This window comes from Solanum dulcamara, chromosome 8, assembly GCF_947179165.1.
Source record: "Solanum dulcamara chromosome 8, daSolDulc1.2, whole genome shotgun sequence".
Lineage (NCBI taxonomy): Eukaryota > Viridiplantae > Streptophyta > Magnoliopsida > Solanales > Solanaceae > Solanum > Solanum dulcamara.
In genome coordinates, this window is record NC_077244.1 from 77,669,297 (window position 1) to 77,687,460 (window position 18,164).

Sequence of the window (18,164 nt, forward strand, 5' to 3'; positions counted from 1 at the left end):
AATATATACTTTCTTGTTAAATTATCAATTGTGAGATTTGAGAGTATGGAGTATTTATATGGGCCGAATCTGGCTAATCGAAAGGCCCATACTTATTATTACTACAGAACCTGATTTACTCAAATGACCAGTCTTTAGTTCACCATTTAAATTTTATCCCTATTTTACAACTTGTACAATTATAATCCGTAAGACTTCTAAAATATTAAATTATCGTCGAACGTCTATAAAAATTTAGATCAGGATTTAATACACTGTTATTATTTGGGGGTATCGAATACATTTCCTTTGACCACTAGAATTTTGTGAATAAATATTTTAAATTATTAACTAGCTTATGCAAAAGTACTTTTCAAAATGTGAACTTTAATTTATGCCCATCTAACTAAGTTTGTATTTCGAAACCACTTCCTTTCTCATGTTATTTTAAGTCTACCTCATGTAGGTTTATCAGTAAATCGACGCAAAACAGTCCTAAAACAACCTTATCTCATTTTATACTCAATGCAACTTCTGGTGAATGTGGTCGAGGCATATGCATCGGTAAATGAAAAAGAGTTGATGAAACATTAATGTACGACTGCAGCTTATATATGAGGAAATAAGCCATCCCACAGAATGCGGCATTAAAATGAATGAAAGAGTAAACAGACACCCCTCACGATGAGATACTTAAGCAGCTTAAGAGAATATGCAAAACAAATAAGAAGTCTGAATGTCAAATGGATTGCTAGACTGCTTATGCTGCAGTTTCTGAAGGAACAAATAATGGAAGCTAGAACAGTACAAGCCATTAGATGTTTGACAAACCAGCAGTACAAAAAAATCTTCAACGGTGGTTTACAAGGTTGATCTCTAGAATATTTGATCATCTATTTTTGCAAATCACTTGTAGAACTCAAAGTCAGTGTCCGGCTTCTTCACATTGGTCCTGTAACCCTTTTCAAAGTCCTTGGGGAGTATGACATATCGATTCTTTCGCACTGCATGCATACCTGCTTCTTGACAAATAGCTGCAATCTGCAGACATTGCAACATGCATCACAGTCATGTTGGTCGAATTGACTCTTCAATTACAGGTCATTCATATTTTCAAAATAGAAAGATCAAAGCAGATGCAGCAAAATAAAGAACAACTATTTAGCCTTAACACCTGACTTCCACATTTTCAGATCAGTAGTGAAGCATCCTGTTCTCAGTCAAAAAATAGATGAAGGGTAAAGAGACAAACCTCAGCAGCACTAATTTTATCAGGGCGAGAAACATAATCTTCCAAGTCAACCTCGTCGCCTAAGTTCATCTTAGCAGTAGAGACCTGGCCAAAATCATCCAGCTTTTAGATTTGGGGCACATTGGAATACGGGGAAAATATAAGATAATGAGTGGGAGGCACAATTCAGAAACCAATCTATCATAACTTCCTTCAACATTTTTCCAAACTTAACTTCTATTTATTTGGTAATGGGAAATGGGGTTAAACCGCAACATCATCCAAATTCTACCTGAAAAACAAGCCTCTTTTGACGCCTATCAGGCAAAGGAAATTCAATCTTCCGATCAAGCCTTCCAGGACGCAATAGTGCAGGGTCCAAAGTATCAGCTCTGTTAGTTGCCATGATAACTTTCACATTCACAGTCTGGTCAAATCCGTCCATCTGCAGAAGACAAACCAAAAGAAAACCTCATAAACAATGCAAAAAGTGTAAATTCCGACATGATTACTTTAGGAATTTGTAGAAGTCTGCCTACCTGATTTAGCAACTCCATCAGGATACGCTGGACCTCCCTATCAGCTCCAGTTTGAGCATCAAACCTAGCAGTAGCAATTGCATCTACCTCATCAATAAATATAATTGCAGGAGCATTTTCTTTGGCAAGGCGGAAGACATCACGAACCATTCGCGGACCCTGAACAGGCAGGTAGTAAGTGAGGAAAGTAAAGCTTGAGCAATAGAAACAAATGGAGTCTTGTCATCATCATTCGTGGACAAACTTGACCAGTCCTACCTAAGAAATAAAAAGAAATCTCCAGACAAACAAATTTGGCTCAGGAAATTGTAAATTGAACTGAAGTTGCATCTCAGATAAAAGAGCTGTGGACAACATGCAGCAAGAAAATGTACAATAGTGCATTCCAAGCTGTGCGTTGACAGAACCAAAATGCTCTACTCGATTGGCCGCAGAAAGCTGGTCTGTCTTCTCAAAAAGAAAAAGAAAAAAAGGCTGAAATGGCTTATCTGTCTACTACCAAGTATCGACTAGTAGTTCTTCTATATGGTGTTTTAGTTTCAAGGATGGATCTTGTACATGATGTTTGCCAGTCAACACGACGGAAATAGGAGATTCCGTGTCAATGTATTTTTTCTCAAGATATTTACTGATATATATTAGTAGGGCATTCTTTTACAATGTCTGTAAGATGCATGAGGAGTTTAGAGGAGTATCCAGCTCGGTGCCAAATGTGTGTATAAAAGTCTAGAGTTCCTGCAGAAGAATGTGATGCTATACGCAGTAGTCATGGTATTACTCACGGTTCTCCATCTGTTGAGAACTTTTAGCTTCACCTTGCTACGAATTCTTATTACGGTGACGAGTTGGAATTGTGGGAGTAGCCTAACATAGTGAGACTCCAACAGATGCAATAAGCCAAAAAAGACATGAAAGAAATTGAAAAGGTTTTGAGATATTGAGGCAATCTTTATCACAAGAGGTCTCAAGTGAAACCCTCTGGAACTATAGGGGACTCGGGATTTAGCTCTAAAACAGAGAATGAAGAAAGCAGTGAGAGTGTGGCATTTTTAGTTTTTGTTTTCATGGTGCCTTTTTAGCAATGTTTCAATTTACACCACCAAAATTTCAACAATTGGCTCCACATGTTCCCCCAACAAATATAAAGAATTTTGCGTTCAATTACACTTTTACGGCAATGCAAATTCAAACTAAGCCATTTGATGTAGCAGGAGAGAGTATATTTTTCTTCCTTTTTTTGTGGTAGTGTAATCTATAATTGTTTTTTACATAAATTAACAACCTAATCTTTGATGTCAACCAAAAAAAAAGACAACCTACCTACAGAAAATAGAACTAGATCATATAATTTGGGGTAAAAGTAATATTCATTAATTACCTCATTCTCGCACAAACAATAGCTACTACTGATGAAATTTAAAAATAAAAGAAGTCTTAGACAAGACATCAATGCCTTTTATCTTCTAAATTTCTTTCTATACAATAGAAAGGAACACTTCAAATTAAAGTTTTGTATTTCAAAACTAGTCTGATTCATCAACAATAGGTGAGTAACAACACATTGATGCATAAAACAAAATGCTCAGGGTATTCCATTTCTTCAATGCATACCTCACCCAAGTACTTCTGAACGAATTCTGAGCCAACAACCCTTATGAAGGCAGCAGTAGTGTGATGAGCAACAGCTTTTGCAAGCATAGTTTTCCCAGTACCTGGTGGACCATAAAGCAAGACACCACGGGGAGGGTCTATACCAATCTGCTTGTACAACTCATGATGAGTCAAAGGTAACTCAACAGCCTCACGGATTTCCTGCTTTTGTATGTCACATCCTCCAATATCCTGGTGGGAGGAAAAAATAAGATTAAAAAGGGGAAGAATATAATGAAAGGTACCAGTCCTATATTATTTCAATACTTCCACTTGCTTGCCTGTAGCTGCAATGTGACACATATACATGCATATATAACGAGCATTTATTAGGATAAAACATAATGCTCTTTCTCATTAGTGATCTGACTTCTGATTATAGAATTAGATGCACTCTTTACTTATAACCCACTACCTCAATAGTGTTTCGTGATTTTGAAGAACATATTGGAGAGCAGACTATGAGTTGTGCACTCCACATCCATGTTCCTTGTATGAATAGATAGGTGAATTCAGATCACCAAATCTGTGATTGATCAGTTAATTACAAAATCAGTTCAATCATTTGCGAACCTTTTTCCTACTTTTCCACAATATAACATGGGCTGCATAGCAAAAAAAAAAGAAAATACACACAATATCCATATTAATCCAGGATACTACATTTATGAAGCATTGGATATCCAAAGACACCAATAACCACTCTTTGTTATCCTGATTCTTCTGAAAAAATGTCCTGCTTCTTGTATCTTTTGTTTCTCTAGCCAGAATTTAAAGCAACGGATGCATCCTTCTGCAACCCGTGAACAAGGTTTTCAAATTTCCTTCTCACTTGATATGGTTGATGGAAGTGTTGCACACATAACAACTACTCTAAGGACTAGAGAATAGGTACTAAATGCCACTTAGCTGCCTTTTAGAAGCCAATATTAGGATTTTGAATAAGGTTATGGGAAAGTAACGGTATTTCACAGGTTCATACGCACCCAACAGCAGCAGTTGTAGATATTTTTCACGTGAAGCCTGATAGGAACTGAGGTTAAATAAGAATATACAGCGCAATCAGTTTAAAAAAGAATATACTGTGCAATATGATTGTATGAGATCAGTGAATTGATTGATTAAAGAGAAACAATCTCCTCAATGAGTTCATATGATTTTTAAAATAGAGCTTCTTCTTTTCAGTTGGTATTAAAAAGGAGCTTGTTCTCTTGGTTTTAAAATTATTATTGAAAATACTGTCATTCTGTCATAAAAATGTGTTTACACAGACTAGGATAACCATATAAGAGGAAATGAGCCATTTTAACATTATATTGAGACTTGAGAGAACAGCATTCACCTTCTTATTTAATTTGCAAAGCAATTAGGATTATATGTAAAAACTTTGATTCCTAATCTATCTATGGAAGTTCTTATTGGTGACACCTTGACTAACCAACCTTCATTCTACTAATTAAAGTTGTTCAAGCTCTTTGTGAGCCTATCATAAAAAGAAATTCGTGGCATTCATTAATTGATAAAGGTAATGAACTTTAGTGAGTAATGGGAAACCCTGCATTCATCTAATGGAACCTACATCTAGCTAATGGCCAAATTTAAATCCAGAACTCATAATCACTATAAAGTAAAACCGAATGCAAAAGTTCCACAAGTCATGAGCTCACACTATAAACTCTAATGAACCAATTGAGAAAACCGAAGGTAAAATTGACCAATATACCCTAAGAAATAAGAAATATAGCAGCCAGAAACATTGTTACCCTAATAAAAAGTAACATATAAACCCTAATCAGTGTATTCAACCATTAACTAATCGCTCAATTCAGAAACAATAAACTTACATTGTAGGTAACATCAGGCTTCTCTGATTGGCTAAGCAGCGAAATACTCGAGTCAGCCTCGGGAGGCAAAACATCAACAAGCGCATTGGAGTGACGATGCAAAGCCACAGAAGCTGAAGGCTTAAGTAGCTCCCGATTAATCGTGCTGAGTATCCTAACGTAGTAATTGGATCCCGTAGTTGAACCGACGATGGCGTTATTCTGGTCAATCATCTCCATGAACTGGCCAATTACTAACGGCACCGATTGGATCCGTTTCACCTCTTCCTGTGCCCGTAAATGTTCGCGGCGGAGATTCTTCAGTTCGTCCTTCACGTATTCCTCTTGGATCTCGATGAACTCCAGCTGCCGTTGTAGAGATTTCAGGCGAGCGTAGAGGTCGTCTTCGCCGTTTTCGGAGGGAACTTCGTGTGACAATAAGTCGGTTCGAGTTGCCGGTTGTTCCGATGAGAGCTTTGGGTCGAGAACCATAGGTGATGCCATTGTTGGAAGTGGAAAATTGATACAGAGCAGATGGGAGAGTGAAAATGGAGTCCGAAACAAGAAACTTTGATAAACCCGACGAAAGCAGAAAACGAAGTCGGTTATGGAGCTATCAGTTTTATAATCCTCGGATCAAGTTTTTTGGGAAAGGATACTCAAGTCACTATTTTTACGTAAAGGATGGAAAATCTCTATATTAAAAATGGATCACATTTCACTTATTAAAATAGAAACGAAGTCGGGTATAGAGCTATCAGTTTTATAATCATCGAATCAAGATTTAGGAAAAGGAAACAAGAAACTTTGATAAACCCGACAAAAGCAGAAAATGAAGTCGGGTATGGAGCTATCAGTTTTTTAATCCTCGGATCAAGTTTGTTGGGAAAGGACTAATCAAGTCACTATTTTTACGTAAACGATGGAAAACATCCGTATTAAAAATGGTTCACATTTCACTTATTAAAACAGAAACGAAGTCGGGTTTGGAGCTACCAGTTTTATAATCATCAAATCAAGATTTGGGGAAAGGATACTCTTTTGGAAATGGACAAAACAAATATCATTTTTCAAAAAACTTGACCCGACAATTATTATTATCAAAAGGAATAAAAAAATATGTTCAATGTGTTATAAATGATTTTAAAACACCCTTATTCAACCTATTTGATCAAATTTGCCGCTGCTTCAATATATTTTTTGATACAATAGGTAGAAGAGTTACAAATTTGATCCAACAGGTAGAATGAAAGCATTTTTGAATTTTCTAGGTTAATTTTACTATGAAAAGAAAATGAGAAGTGGATTTATTGAAAACAACTTTTCTACCTCATGGAGGAGGCATTTCACTTTTGGAATTCGCAAGAGCTTTTGGGTTGGTCATAGCCAATTCGAGTTTCCCAAAGAAGGAAGACCACTTGGTAACATTCCATAGTTCGGTGGCTAAGACTCAGATAGACTTTTTACTCCTGAGGAAGGTCGATAGAGGTCTGTGCAAAGACTGTAAGGTCATTCCGATAGACAAACTTACAACCCGACATAAGCTTTTGGTGATGGATTTAGGGATCAAGATGATGAGGAATAAGAGGATCGGGGATGATCGATCTAGGATCCGATAGAGGAGTTTGACCACTGCAAATGCCCTGGAGATGGAAGAGAAGTTGAAGGTCATGGGGGCTTGGGATAGTAATGGGGATGCGACCAGTATGTGGGATAGGACGGCTAGTTGTATTAGGACTGTGGCAAGGGAAGTGTTGGGAGTCTCGACTGGTAGTCGTAGTCGGCATCGAGGAGACTGGTGGTGGAACGAAGAAGTGCAAGAAAAGGTGGAAGCAAAGAAGATGGCGTACGCAAAGTTGATAGAAAGCACAGATGAGGTGGAGAAGTGGACAAATATGGAACTTTATAAGATAGCGAGAAAAGAGGCGAAGTCGGCGGTTTCGATGGCAAAAACAACAGCTTTTGAACGCCTTTATGCTGAACTAGAAGAGAAAGGTGGGGATAGAAAATTGTTCAGGTTAGCCAGGGTGCGGGAGAGAAGGACACTCGATGTGGACCAAGTGAAGTGCATTAAGGACGAGCATGGAAAAGTATTGGTAGACGAGACCCTCATTAAACAGAGATGGCAGTCCTATTTCCATAAACTATTGAATGAGGAAGGGAACAGAGACTTTGTGTTGGGAGATTTAGAACATACAGGGAGGCATCGCGATTTTGGGTATTGCAGGAGTATTAAGGTCGAGGAGGTTAAGAGTGTCGTTCGTAGGATGCGCTGGGGAAGAGCAATCGGACCTGACGAGATTCCTGGGGAATTTTGGAAGAGCACGAGCTCGGTAGGTTTGGAGTGGTTGACTAGGTTATTTAATGTCATCTTTAAAACGGCAACGATGCCCAAAGAATGGAGGTCGAGCGTAATGATCCCTCTATACAAAAACAAAGGGGATATCCAGAGTTGCAACAACTATAGAGGTATTAAGCTACTAAGCCATACTATGAAACTGTGGGAAAGAGTGGTAGAGATGAGGGTGAGGAGAGACGTGTCTATTTCAGAGAACCAATTTGGATTTATGTCGGGACGCTCAACTACAGAAGCCATCCATCTTATGAGGAGACTGGTGGAGCAGCATAGGGAGAGGAAGAGGGACTTGCATATGGTATTCATCGACCTAGAAAAGGCTTATGATAAAGTCCCAAGAGAAATACTATGGACATGTTTGGAGGCTAAAGGTGTACATGTGGCATACATTAGGGTGATCAAGGACATGTACGAGGGAGCCAAAACCAGGGTAAGGACAGTAGAAGGGGACTCAGAGCACTTTCCAGTGGTGATGGGGTTGCATCAAGGATCAGCTCTTAGTCCTTTTTTATTTGCCTTAGTGATAGATGGATTGACGCGACAAATTCAAGATGCGGTGCCATGGTGTATGCTTTTCGCGGATGACATAGTCCTGATCAATGAGACTCGCCGCGGAGTTAACGCTAAGCTGGAGGATTGGAGACATACCTTGGAATCTAAAGGGTTTAAGTTGAGTAGGACAAAGACAGAGTACTTAGAGTGCAAGTTCAGTGAGACACCTCAGGAGGTTGGCGTTGAAGTTAGGCTTGGTGCTCAGGCCATCCAAAAGAGAAGTAGTTGCAAGTATCTTGGGTCTATCATGCAAGGCAGCGGGGAGATTGACGATGATGTCACACATCATATTGGGGTAGGGTGGATGAAATGGAGGCTCGCTTCCGGAGTGCTATGTGACAAGAATGTGCCACCAAAACTTAAGGGCAAGTTCTACAAAGTGGTGGTTAGACCGGCTATGCTGTATGGGGCAGAGTGTTGGCCAGTTAAGACTTCTCACATTCAAAAGATGAAAGTTGCTGAGATGAGAATGCTGAGATGGATGTGTGGGCACACCAGGAGCGACAGGATTATAAATGAGGCTATTCGGGACAAGGTAGGAGTAGCCTCGGTGGAAGACAAGATGCGGGAAATGCGACTGAGATGGTATGGACATGTGAAGAGGAGAGACATAGATGCCCCAGTGCGGAGGTGTGAGAGGCTGGCCATGGATGGTTACAGAAGAGGTAGGGGTAGGCCCAAGAAGTATTGAGGAGAGGTGATTAGACAGGACATGACACAGTTACAGCTTACGGAGGACATGACCTTAGATAGGAGAGTGTGGAGGACCCACATTAGGGTAGAATGCTAGTTCATAGTCTCGTTGTTCTTCTCTATTCATAGGCGTAGTAGTGCATTACGATCTCTTACGCTGTGACTTCTGATTTCTGTTATTTCTGTTATTATTTATTACTTTCTATGCTTTGATTACTCTATTTTACCTGTGATGCTATCATTATTTATTTAATCGTTATTTGTTATTTGTATTTATTTATTTGTATTTATTTGTTATTTATTCGTTATTTGTTTGTTGTTTTTCTCATAAAGCTTTTAATTTCCTATTCTTATCTAACATTTTTTTATGCATTTATGCTTTTACTGAGCCGAGGGTCTCCAGGAAACAGCCGTCCTACCTTGGTAGGAGTAAGGTCTGCGTACATTTTACCCTCCCCAGACCCTATGTTGTGGGATTTCACTGGGTTGTTGTTGTTGTTGTAACTTTTCTACCTCATAAGATTCTATAAGATATGCATGCACACTACTTTATTTAAACTTCACTTATAAAATTACGTTTGATATGTAGTTATAATATTAAAAATAAATAAATTAGGACAATCTTTATTTTGTGTGGTAAAGAAACAAAAAACGTTGCATCAACAATGATTTGTGGTAGATTGATAACTGTTAAGTATTTCTTTAACTTTGAATAAAAGTTTGAAATTCAAATTTGAATAAATATAGAGTTACCTTTGTTAGGAATATGTTGCTTACATGATTGTTTTTAAACTCTTTTTTTGCCCATTTTTTTGTTATTTATTTATTTATTATGTTATTAAATGATATAAAAAATAGTTGGATGTTTCATAATAATTCTACATATCAAACAATTGTATATATTGCTTTTCACAATTACGACTTGAACCTTTTTAAGTCGAATAATTATAGTCCCTCTATTTCATATTAACTGAATTTTTAGAGTTTTTTTTACTGTTCAAAATAATTAAATTGTTCAAAATTCAAGAGAAATGTTTGAAACTTTTTTCATGTTTATCCTTTCTATTAATGGAGTTTTGTAATTTTTCAAGGAGTAAACTATACTACTTATAAAATTATACTTCAATAAAGGACCATTTATATTTATGATTTCACATTTAATCATCTTTATGATGATGATTAAACAAAAGGTTAATAGAGAAAAATAAGATTTAAATTTTATCCTTAAATAATTTTTTTAATATATATGCATTACTTTAGAAATTCAATTAATATAAAATAGAAAATAATTATTTAAAGGCTATTTAATCAAACAAAAACTGACTTCCATCCAAAATAGTACCTGCTCCTATTGATATTGGAAGGACGAGTGCAGCTATTTCATACGCAACAAAGTAAGCCTTAATGAATTTGCTATGCTTTGAATGCGCATATTTAATATATACTTTTTGGAAACTCAATAAAATGTCACGAAAACTTGACAACAAATTCTTTATCATTCATTTTTTTTTAAAAAAAAAAAACATTTGCTCCTCAATTTTTGATTATATTTTAAAACTATCCAATATATTACTTCTCACCTGCTGATGTCATTATGAATCCGTTTGGATTGACTTATAAGTTGCTTATGAGTTGTTTTTAGTTTTTTTGAGTATTTGACTAGCTAACTTAAAGTCATTTTGTACTTAAAATAAACCAAAAATAATTGAGTCTATTTGACTTAACTTATTTAAAGCAACTTCTAAACTGAAAACAACATATATGTTAAAAAAAAATAAGTTGGAGAATAAGTTAGGCCAATCAGGCACTATTACTAACAAATCATCATGTATGTCTTTCAAAGTCAACACAACTTCACAATGAAATATGAAATTTGTTCGACACAAATTTATTCGTCGATTCAAAGTTCATATGTTTCTAGAGCACTACTAACATATGTGTGTGTGAGGGGGGGTCGTTTGGTAGCTAACTAAAGTTATGCAAATATTAATAATATAGAGATTAGTCATGAATAAATTTATGTATTATTTCATGCAATGATTAGTTATGCAATATCTAGTTGTTCATATAGTAGTTATTTTATCTCTTATTTTGTATAACATAATACATAAATTCATTCATAACTTATATATATATATATATATATATATCAGTTATGCATATTTTCTAACTTACAATTAAACACGAATTAAATAAATATATTAACAAACATGATATTACCCGTACAAAATTTAATATCTAAAAAACTTATCTCCTAATCGCTATCAAGGACGGGTCAAGCAACTCATGCCATATCACGGGCTTAGTTTGTTTGACTATGTCGGGCCAGGCCCATCTATCTTTTGTGACGCATGCCCAAACGTAAGCCCAAACAATTTCTAAGCCTAATATGGCTCCTATTTAAGCTTTAGGGCATTTCTCTTCCTCGTTTCTTCACAGACAATTTCTAAGCCGCAGATCAATTGCAGTGACGCCTCAATTGAATAGCCATGGGGAGAAGTAAGTCGCTTCCCCTAATCTCCCATTTCTCATTTTTCATTAGCATTATAACGTATTATTCCGCAGATCTGATTGTTTTTTTTGGCTCTTATGCTTATCTCCATTCTCAGATTAGCATTTCTGGTATTTATATGATTGGTTGTTTGTACCATGTTTATATATAATATATATGTGAATCATTTTTGAAACTTTGTTAGCTATTTTTCATTAATGTGAAATATTGTCTTTTTTTTTAAAAAAAGAGTTTGTTGAGCAATGCTCTCTACATTTATTATGCGGATGCGGATGTGGTGTTTATTAGTTATGGACTAGTTTTGTTATTTGTTCGTTTGTGTCTTTGATTGTAAAACTAGTTTGCTTGGAGTTTGAGTGATTGAATTGATTCTGTTAGATCAGTCCAGCTTAAAGGTCCGGAAATTTTCAATGTTTTTATATGTTTAGATTTTGGATTGTTGTTGTAAGTTTGCCCTTCTATATAAAGCAAATGGATTTGATCTAATCCTTTAATAATGAGACCTATCATGTAAGGATGAATTTTGTCTTTGTAAGAATATCGCACGCTTGGAAAATGGAGCAGTTTCTCAATTTCTTTTTGGGTGAAGGAAATATTATTTCTCTATGTGTGTGAGAATGGAACCACTTTGTACCATTATATAGTGAACTACCTGATGAACAATGACTTCATAAGTTGCATATATGTTATCTAAGATAGTTACTTTTGTCTAAATAGTATTAATCATTGTTTTGTTATTAATTGTGAATACTTGTATGGAAAAGTATATTCAAAACTCTGGCACCACTAGTGGTATCCTACTAAAGTTCCATTCATGACATAGCTAGTTTCAGCAGATGTTGTATTGTCATGATATTTTTATAGTACACTATGGGTCCTTGTGCTTGTTTTTCCTTGCACATTCCATCTTTGGGCCTCGGTGTAATGGTTTGAATTCTTTTGTACAGGACCTGCAAGATGTTACCGTCAGATTAAGAACAAGCCTTACCCAAAATCAAGGTTTTGCCGTGGTGTTCCTGATCCAAAGATCAGGATCTATGATGTGGGCATGAAGAAAAAGGGAGTTGATGAGTTCCCTTTCTGTGTGCACTTGGTCAGTTGGGAGAAGGAGAATGTCTCAAGTGAGGCACTTGAAGCTGCCCGTATTGCTTGCAACAAGTACATGACCAAGTCTGCTGGAAAGGATGCTTTTCACCTCAGGGTCAGGGTTCATCCCTTCCATGTTTTGCGAATTAACAAGATGTTGTCGTGTGCTGGAGCTGATAGACTCCAAACTGGCATGAGGGGAGCTTTTGGTAAGCCCCAGGGTGTTTGTGCTCGTGTTGCAATTGGTCAGGTTCTTCTCTCTGTTCGCTGCAAAGATGGAAACAGTAACCATGCCCAAGAGGCTCTGCGCCGTGCTAAGTTCAAATTTCCTGGCCGTCAAAAGATCATTGTCAGCAGAAAGTGGTATGTATTCTATCTGAAGGTTCACTTTGTATTTTGTGCTACTGATTTGTTTGTGAACCTTGGTACTACTTTTTCCCTTTAAGGACTATCTTGTTATTTATGGTTGTGTAAAAAGGGCTATATTTCATTTGATTAGTTATTCTATTTAGGGAGATTTCATTTTAAGAAAACACCCTACAGTAGATTGCACAAATTTCTGCCTTTCAATGCCAAAAGTTGTCTTTTACCACTATGGGGATATGAACTCTGTGGGTGTGTTTTCCATCTGACACTTTTATAGTTTCATGATATCTTGGTTTTTTGTTGTCTCCTTGTAGTTCTATCGATTCTTTTGCCTAAAGTTTGGTACTATTTGAGTGTTATCTGGCCTACCCGTTGAATCTAGAAGTGTGATCATGTATAATTTTGGTTGTGTATTAGATAGTTAGAAACTTGTCCTTGAATCTCACATGAGCTACTTTGATTCAGGGGGTTCACTAAGTTCAGCCGTACTGATTATCTGAAATACAAGTCAGAAAACCGTATTCTTCCAGATGGTGTGAATGCAAAGGTTGGTCTATTCATATCTTTCTTTTTAAACTAATATTTTTTGCTTTGCTCATTCATGTTTCTGGTTGCCAGTAGCAATTTGCACTTTTTGGTTGTGAACTTATTGCCTGTTCTTTTGCAGCTTCTTGGCAACCATGGTCGACTTGCTGCACGTCAACCTGGAAGGGCCTTTCTTACATCTGCTTAGGGAATTGAAGTGGCATAATCCTACAAATAGCATATTTAGTTTTCTAGTCCGTTGAATGGAACTTTGTACTTCATTTTCTGTCTTTGCATGAACCTTAGCAGTATCCAATTGAACATTTTTGAAATTATGTTGTGTCTTTGAAATTCCTCGTACGATTAAGAGCTTGCATCTTTTGATGACTTTATACCTCTAGTGACGGGTAGCATTAACATTCCTTTTTGTTCCTCCAACTGATTAATTCCAAGTATTTGCTCGCGGAAATTCAAACAGCCTGTTCATTGTGAAGACGTTTCTTACCAAAAGATCTAGTTTGGTACAATTCGTGCGCTAAAGGGCTGCTATTTCCATTGAAACGTCATTAACATAATTACTCCTTTTTTCCACACTAGTTGTTATGTTTATTAAAAATATTGTCTCTAAATAGTTGTCAACTTAAACCATCAAGAGATAAAGTAATTTTTTTTTTTTTAACTTTGTCTTTAAAATTAATTATTCTAGAATTAAGAAACATGTAAATAGATAAAAATTAAAAAATTAATAAGGAATATATTAGTTAAATAACACTCCTAATTAGTGTTTTTCTTAAGGGTTATGTAAAATTTTATTATGACAATTAAAATGAGACGGAGGGAGTATACGAAACCTTGGCCCAATTACAGTTTGGGCACAAGTCTTGGTGAAACGGTACAGAAGACTCCTATTTCCATAAATTTCTGATCATGCCGGATCACATTAATATGCTCACATGAATACATCTGAAGAAATGACATGACTAGGAGTCCGTTTGGATGGACTTAAAAAAAATAACTTTTATGTATGAAGTGCTTTTAGAACTTTAAAGTGCTGAAAGTTATTTTTATAAATAAGCAGTTGAGTGTTTGGATAAAAGTGCTTAAATGAGGAAAATTATGTGAATTTTAGAGTTAAAAGAATAAAAAGGGTAGTTTGAAAATTTAGTTAAAATATAAGGGATATAAAAGTAATTTCCATGGTCAAAGAAAATGACTTTAAGCACTTAGAAAAAAAAAGGTTAGGAATCCTAACTTTTTATTTTTGACTGACTTTAAGAACTTTCTGGCTTAAAGTTAGCATTAGACAATCACGTCCAAAAGCTGAAAAGGGACTTTAAGTTGGTTTTGACCAACTTAAAGCCAATCCAAACAGGCTACAGCTAGATTGTCAAAATATTTGACGTTTATGTAGATCTTCATAGGCACTGCAAATTTTGGGATCCTTTTCTTGACAGAACAGTTAGTTATGCCATATCCACTGTATTTTATTTCAGGGTGAAAGCAACATTTGATGTAGTAGCAAATAACTGAGGTGTATGATAAACTATTTTGCAGACTCCAACAAGATTCAGGATGCACAAAAGTTTCAAAAGACCATAAAACAACTAGTTGCATGTAATTAACCATAAAAGTAAGTATCCTTAAAATGATGGTAGAAGTTCCAAAGCATGACTTATTTCCTGTTCAAACAGAAATAGAAATAGCAGTCCTCCCCAGACAAATGATGAACACAGAACTTTAGTATCTGTGTTCTAACTTCTCCTTCTCCAGGAAATGCTGCACGTACCTGCATGCAGAAAGAAACACCTAGGTTATGAACTAAGCAACCACAAAAATCACATGTCTATCTGTTGAACCTAACTTAGCAAAGAATTTATTCTATGTGACATGAAGCCAAACGAAAATCTTTCTATCTCAATGATCTATTATTAGGGGAAAAGAGGGGATGATCTATTATTAGGGGAAAAGAGGGGAGGGATAACGGACTCAAAAAGCTCAAGCCAACAGAAGTGAATCTACCAGAGAGAGCTTAAAAAAAAAGGCCCGCCCATCTCATATATATGATAAAGGAAGCAGACTCTTATCTTTCTATCTCGATGATCTATTATTAGGGGAAAAGAGGGGATGATCTATTATTAGGGGAAAAGAGGGGAGGGATAACGGACTCAAAAAGCTCAAGCCAACAGAAGTGAATCTACCAGAGTCTCTCGATAACCTTCAACAGTCTAGTGTATATAAGTGAATCTACTCTACGCAAAATGCAACTCAAATACTATGATCCAGAATAATATCTTATACTTGAGATAAATTACAACTTAAAATAACTAAGATTTTCGCAGCAATCACTTTCACTTGCTTGGAGACAAAGTTGAACAGAACAAAGAAAATAGAGGAGAAAGAAGTTAATCAGATTTATTTTGACCATATAAGAATCATGAGAAAAACACGAACACTTTCGTTAAGATTTTGTTAAAGAGGTACTAATTACAATATGTGAAGGTACATGATAATCTAACTAGTGCTAGAAATTGTCTCAAATATTATATCCTACAAAATCAAACTACATCTAGTAACTAGTGGTGAAATGATTTTATATTAACACATTTTACATGTCAAAAAGGATTATATTGCTGCATATTAACTTTTTTCTAATAAAAATATAACTTGAGATCAATTTCATGTTTAAGCTCGCATGCTTTACCAAGGAAACTTTTTCTACTCAAAAGAACTAATGTGCAACACTTCCTTCCCATTGGGCAGTTCCCAACCCCAACCCTGACACCCTAAAAAGAAAAAGAAATAAATAAAACTCCACGCAACATGAACAATACAAAACAAAGGAAAATCGAATTAACCTTGCCTTTTCAATCAGTAAGTAGCTTGAAAGCCCACCAACCCAGCTTCATACTTGTAGAAGCCGATGTCTTCAACAAGTCCAATTGGCATTGAGCAATTGTATTTCATCCAAAAAGTGAAGGAAGATTCACAATGTGTGAAGGCTTCACATATCTCATGGGTCGTCTTAGTAGGTACCTCTAGACACTCTAATGTGGCTAACATAAATTTTTGGCAACCATGCTATTAAGCATATTCTAAAGGCTCTCCACTGTTCATATATTATATTCCAACTAAAGCCTGAGCAACTAAGTTCCCCTTCTAAGCTAGCTATACATTTCAAAACATATCCCAAAACATATTGTAAGCAGGCAAGAATAGTTTGATTCAAGTTAAGTGCTCCATGGCCTCGTCTAAACTAAAGCAACATCTAGGAAGATCAGATCAATAAGCACCTCCAGATCTTTTCGAAAGGCTCTCAACATACTATTAATGCATACAAGTATCAAATGGGCCTGCCAATCTGAGCCGTCTCAGAGCACACCCAGCTTCAAATCCAGAGGTGTGACATAGGTCAATGAAAACAGCCTAACAGTCTTAACTGTGATGTATTTTTCGATACGAAATTTTTCGCGACGTGCTCATCTAGACACGCACAAAATTGGAATCCTGGTCTAACCTGAATAGACTTAATATAACCGAATGAATATCTCCGTAAATTACCTCTCTGTTCGCCAGAAGTCTGTTTAGTTAAAATTATTTCTCTGTTAGCCAGAAGTCTGTTTAGTTTGGTTAGAAATCTGCACGTTATTATATGAACGAAATAATCCCAAATTAAAAGGTTTGAATACAGATGATTAATATAGCCGATCTCAACAAAGTTTAGAATTTAAATTGGATTCTTTTGATTGAAGTACTTACGAGTAGGTGCCGACGAGAGGACCGAGCAAGAGAGTAGCGCTGATCCAATTTTCAGAGACTTTGTGATGGATTTTACCAGGAAGGTCCTTCCATAGACCTGGCATAACCTTCTGTTGGAATGGCGATAAAGCGTAAACAACTGCTTTCAGTTTAACTGGTTGTTTCCCCATCTTCGCTTAATTTTAATGGTGATTTCTCCGATCGATTGTCGATGAACAAGCTGTTTCGAGATTGAGAATGATAAATTGGCATTGCTGGATGGAGGAAGCTTCTTCTTCCGGAAAATTCATTTGGGCTTCTGGGCTCAAAAAGTGTAGCCCAGCCCACCATGGCACTTTTTTTTAAAATTATTTTAGATTAAGTGAATAAGATTTGCCACTTGGCAGTTTCTCTAAGAAAAAATTGAGCATGTATTAGAAGCACTTTTGTCATTTGGGTGACGCTTTCAACATGATTTTTTCCATATTTCGAGTTTGAATTCGAAATTTTTGGTTAAGAATGAAATATTTTCACTACTGCATCACAATCCATGTTGATGTATCAAAAACACTTGCAGCTAAGCAACAAAATATGTTTTAATATATAAAGTGCGATAATTTAGATATATAAATGATATATTGGATAATTGAGACATGAAATTCGTAGAAGTGGGATAGTTTAAATATTTTTTAACCCATTCACTTAAAAATTAATGGCAAAAGAGATTGAACCATGAATCACTGTGAACTATAGAAAATGATTTACATTCAACATGACTCCAAGCTAATAATAAAACCAAAAGTGTTCATAACCTTAAATGCTAACGATTTGCATTACATAAGCAAATTTATGGGTCACAAAAGAGCTGGAAGATCATCTTTTGACTAGAAATTTCCTAATAGATATGGATGAAAATAAGGGTGAGAGTGTCTATTAGAATCGGAATGAAAAATATATACGCGCATCTCAATTAATTTTATGTGATATAAATAAGTACTTACTCTGTTTATATTATTTGACTCTTGTTGATATGACATAATTCTTAATAAAATTTTAATTAGAGGTGTATTTTACTAAACTAATTTTATTAATAATGCTTTGAAACTTTAAATTTATT

The 18,164-nt window shown here is 35.9% G+C and overlaps 3 protein-coding genes across 3 annotated transcripts; 1 reads left to right on the plus strand and 2 right to left on the minus strand.

Moving 5' to 3' along the window:
* Positions 1-703: 703 nt before the first annotated feature.
* LOC129899358 (26S proteasome regulatory subunit 6B homolog) lies at positions 704-5,886 on the minus strand. The gene is made up of 6 exons (XM_055974299.1): positions 5,244-5,886; positions 3,361-3,591; positions 1,750-1,908; positions 1,503-1,655; positions 1,232-1,315; positions 704-1,020 (listed from the first exon to the last, which is right to left on the minus strand). Exons 1-6 carry the CDS (start codon positions 5,724-5,726, stop codon positions 886-888), a joined length of 1,245 nt encoding a protein of 414 aa, XP_055830274.1. The 5' UTR covers positions 5,727-5,886; the 3' UTR covers positions 704-885.
* Positions 5,887-11,217: 5,331 nt separating this feature from the next.
* LOC129898789 (60S ribosomal protein L10) lies at positions 11,218-13,699 on the plus strand. The gene is made up of 4 exons (XM_055973466.1): positions 11,218-11,322; positions 12,283-12,784; positions 13,253-13,334; positions 13,455-13,699. Exons 1-4 carry the CDS (start codon positions 11,313-11,315, stop codon positions 13,518-13,520), a joined length of 660 nt encoding a protein of 219 aa, XP_055829441.1. The 5' UTR covers positions 11,218-11,312; the 3' UTR covers positions 13,521-13,699.
* A 1,126-nt stretch (positions 13,700-14,825) lies between these two features.
* Positions 14,826-17,344, minus strand: LOC129901538 (cytochrome b-c1 complex subunit 8). The gene is made up of 2 exons (XM_055976744.1): positions 17,069-17,344; positions 14,826-15,098 (listed from the first exon to the last, which is right to left on the minus strand). The coding sequence occupies exons 1-2, from the start codon at positions 17,236-17,238 to the stop codon at positions 15,050-15,052; spliced, it is 219 nt and encodes a 72-aa protein (XP_055832719.1). The 5' UTR covers positions 17,239-17,344; the 3' UTR covers positions 14,826-15,049.
* Positions 17,345-18,164: the final 820 nt, after the last annotated feature.